The 2,717-nt window shown below is 63.0% G+C and overlaps 1 protein-coding gene across 1 annotated transcript; it reads right to left on the bottom strand.

Annotated features, from left to right (window-relative positions):
• Nucleotides 1-316: 316 nt before the first annotated feature.
• On the bottom strand, nt 317-2,704 carry H696_03873 (50S ribosomal protein L7e). Its single transcript, XM_009497734.1, has 4 exons — nt 2,584-2,704; nt 1,787-2,047; nt 1,446-1,583; nt 317-1,304 (listed from the first exon to the last, which is right to left on the bottom strand). Exons 1-4 carry the CDS (start codon nt 2,592-2,594, stop codon nt 986-988), a joined length of 729 nt encoding a protein of 242 aa, XP_009496009.1. The 5' UTR covers nt 2,595-2,704; the 3' UTR covers nt 317-985.
• Between the last annotated feature and the right edge of the window lie 13 nt (nt 2,705-2,717).

Raw genomic sequence — 2,717 nt, 5'->3', positions numbered from 1 at the left:
AGGGGCGTGTGCGCATATATGGGGAGAAAAAAGCATGTCTGGAACATTAATTATGAACAACAAACTGAACATTCATTGTCCACACTCAAATGACCGGGCAATAGTTGCTTAATATTGCATCGCATGTAAGGCAAAGCTGATGGGAAGCAGCAGCGCCAGTCGCATTGATGCGTGTTTGGGAGGGAGGGGGGGAGAGGAAGGGAGAGGAGGAGGAAGCAAAAAGAAGGGCGAGAGAGAGAGAGAAGGGAGGAAAGCCGCGTCGCCGCTGGGGAGAGGGGGGCGAGAGGCGGGCGCGCGCGCGCACGAGAAGGCGCGCTGTTGGGTAACAGATGTATTTCGTATATAGCAACATACACGCACGGTGGCGGCGACACGCGAGCGTATGCGCACGTCTCAACGGGCATGCAAGACAGCGGGGGGGAAAAGAAGAAAGAGACAAGCCCCCGCCGACGGCGGAGAGGAGAGAGCCCCCCCCCCCGCCCGACTCTCGCCCCCACCCGGAGGGGGCACACGTTGAGGGATTGAGGGAGGAGGGGCCGCAACATCCGCACGCACCGCCAGCGGGGTATCACACACACACACGAACGCGGGGGATGATACTGGCATGGACCGGGGCAGAGTGTTTAGTGAGGGGGAGGGCGCCACACGGGCGCGCGCGTACACAGGCACGAACCAGCACACGTGGCGCGCGAGAGGGAAGCAGGAGGAGGGAAGAGGGCGAGGGCAGACACACGACCGGGCCCTCGACCACACACGGCGGCGGCGCTCCACGCTCCCACACCGGGGGGGGGAGAGGGGGGCGAGGAGGGCGCGCGCGCGCGCGTGCGGAGGAGGGGGAGGGGCAGGACATGGGACAGACACACGCACTCTCTCCCAGGAGAGTCTCACTCCGTCTTCCCACGCGCGGTGCGCGCGCGCGGGAGGGAGACACGTATGGACGACATGCTACGAGCAGAGCCAGCCCCCAGACCAGGGGAAGGCCTGCTTAGTTCATGGCGGCAACGAGGTCGTTGATCTTCTCCTCGCGGTTGCCGAAGTCACCGCCCTCAATGAAGTGGGTGGTCTTCTTGCGGAGACCGCCCTTGGGGGAGGAGAGCTTGAAGGGCCACAGGAAGTTGGAGGCCTGCTTGAAGTGGGGGCCGACGGTGTAGATCTCGTGGATGAGGTCCTCAACGCAGATGATGCCGTACTGGCCGAGGTTCTCCTCGATGACAGCGTTGTCGGTGATGGGGACGCGCTGGTTGTTAACCTTGACATGGCCACGCTTGTAGATGAGCTCACGGACGGTCTTCAGAGAAGGGTAGCTGTGTGGGCGCGGGAGTACGCATGTGCGGGTGTGTGGCGCGGCGGTGGGAAGGGGCGGGCGCAGGGGAGATGGCACGTCAAAGGGGTCAGTCACCGCGGCAGAGGCAGAGAGACGGAAGAGGACGGAGAGGGACACGCACCCGTAGGTGAGCATGGGCTCGGCGCGGTGGAGCATGTTGAGGGTGGCCTTGTTGACCTTAACGAAGACACCGTTGTTGATCTGAAGAAGGCGGAAGAGCTGGAGGATCTTGCGGGACTGGGGGCTCACACCGTTGATACTGAGAGAGAGGGGGAGGCAGGCGGAGGAGAGGAGGGAGCGCGCGAAGGCACGGGCACACGGGTCAGCACACATTAGCAAGGACACCCCCGAAGAGGGAGGGGAGAGGCGAGGAAGGTGGCGGCGGAGGGGCGCATCGGATGCAGCTTTTGAAAGGCACATCCGAGGCCACACACACGCGCGCGCGAACCCAGGCGGACGCACCCACGGAGGCGGACAACGAAGGCAAGCTTGGGGGTCTCAGGGACGTAGAAAGAACCGACATCGCGAGCAGCGCGCTTCTTGGCGATGATGTCCTTCTCGGCGTTCTCGTACTCAGCAACGTAAGACTCGGCACGCTTGAAGATGTCCTTGCGGGCAGCCTTGCGGGCCTTGGTGCGGCCAGCGCGCTTGGCGAGCTGCTCAGCCTTGAAGGCGGAGTAAGTCTTGCGCTTCTTGAGAATAGTCTCGGGGACGGTGACCTGACTGGACATCGCGTGAGAGGGAAGGGTGGTGGGAGAGACCGGGGGAGGAAGTCAGAAGGCCGTGTGCGTGTGTGTGCGTGCCGGCGCGGTGAGGGGGGGAAAGGCAAGGGAGGGGGAATCGTTGCCGGGGAGACGCGTGGGAGGAGGGGCCCTTAAAAGAAGGGAGCCCCGAGAGTGCTTTCCGGGCCACTCCGCCATGCGTGCATACATGACACCAGCCGCCACACCATCATCATCACCACCCTGAGAGGGGAGGGAGGAGCTCAACATGTGCACATGTGCGTGTGTGTGAGCGCGCGCGTCCGAGGGGGAGGGAGAGGCAAAGAGCGCGCGCTCACTCGCCACATACAAGCACACACACACACACACTCACATGCACACGGGAGGGTGCGCGGGAGACCGATGATGCATCCCAATCAAAGGGGAGGGGGGGCGTGGAGCACGAGCAGCCGGCGGAGCAAGACCTGGAGAGAGGCGGGGAGAGGAGGGGGCAGGGGGGGGGAACAGGAGGAGGGGGGGGAGAGGGCGTCATCGTACGCGTTGGTCATTTTGTCCAATCCACTTGCAATTGACTCGAAAAAAAAGAACAAAGAGCGGATAGAGGCCCGAGTCTCCCAGGAGAATGTGGCTGAGCGTATTCTCAAATACTGTGAGGCAGGCACCCCTGTCCT

Source organism: Fonticula alba (genome assembly GCF_000388065.1).
Source record: "Fonticula alba strain ATCC 38817 unplaced genomic scaffold supercont2.6, whole genome shotgun sequence".
Taxonomy (NCBI): Eukaryota; order Rotosphaerida; family Fonticulaceae; genus Fonticula; species Fonticula alba.
Note: the sequence above shows the minus strand (reverse complement) of the source record. Positions and strands in the feature narration are given on the sequence as shown.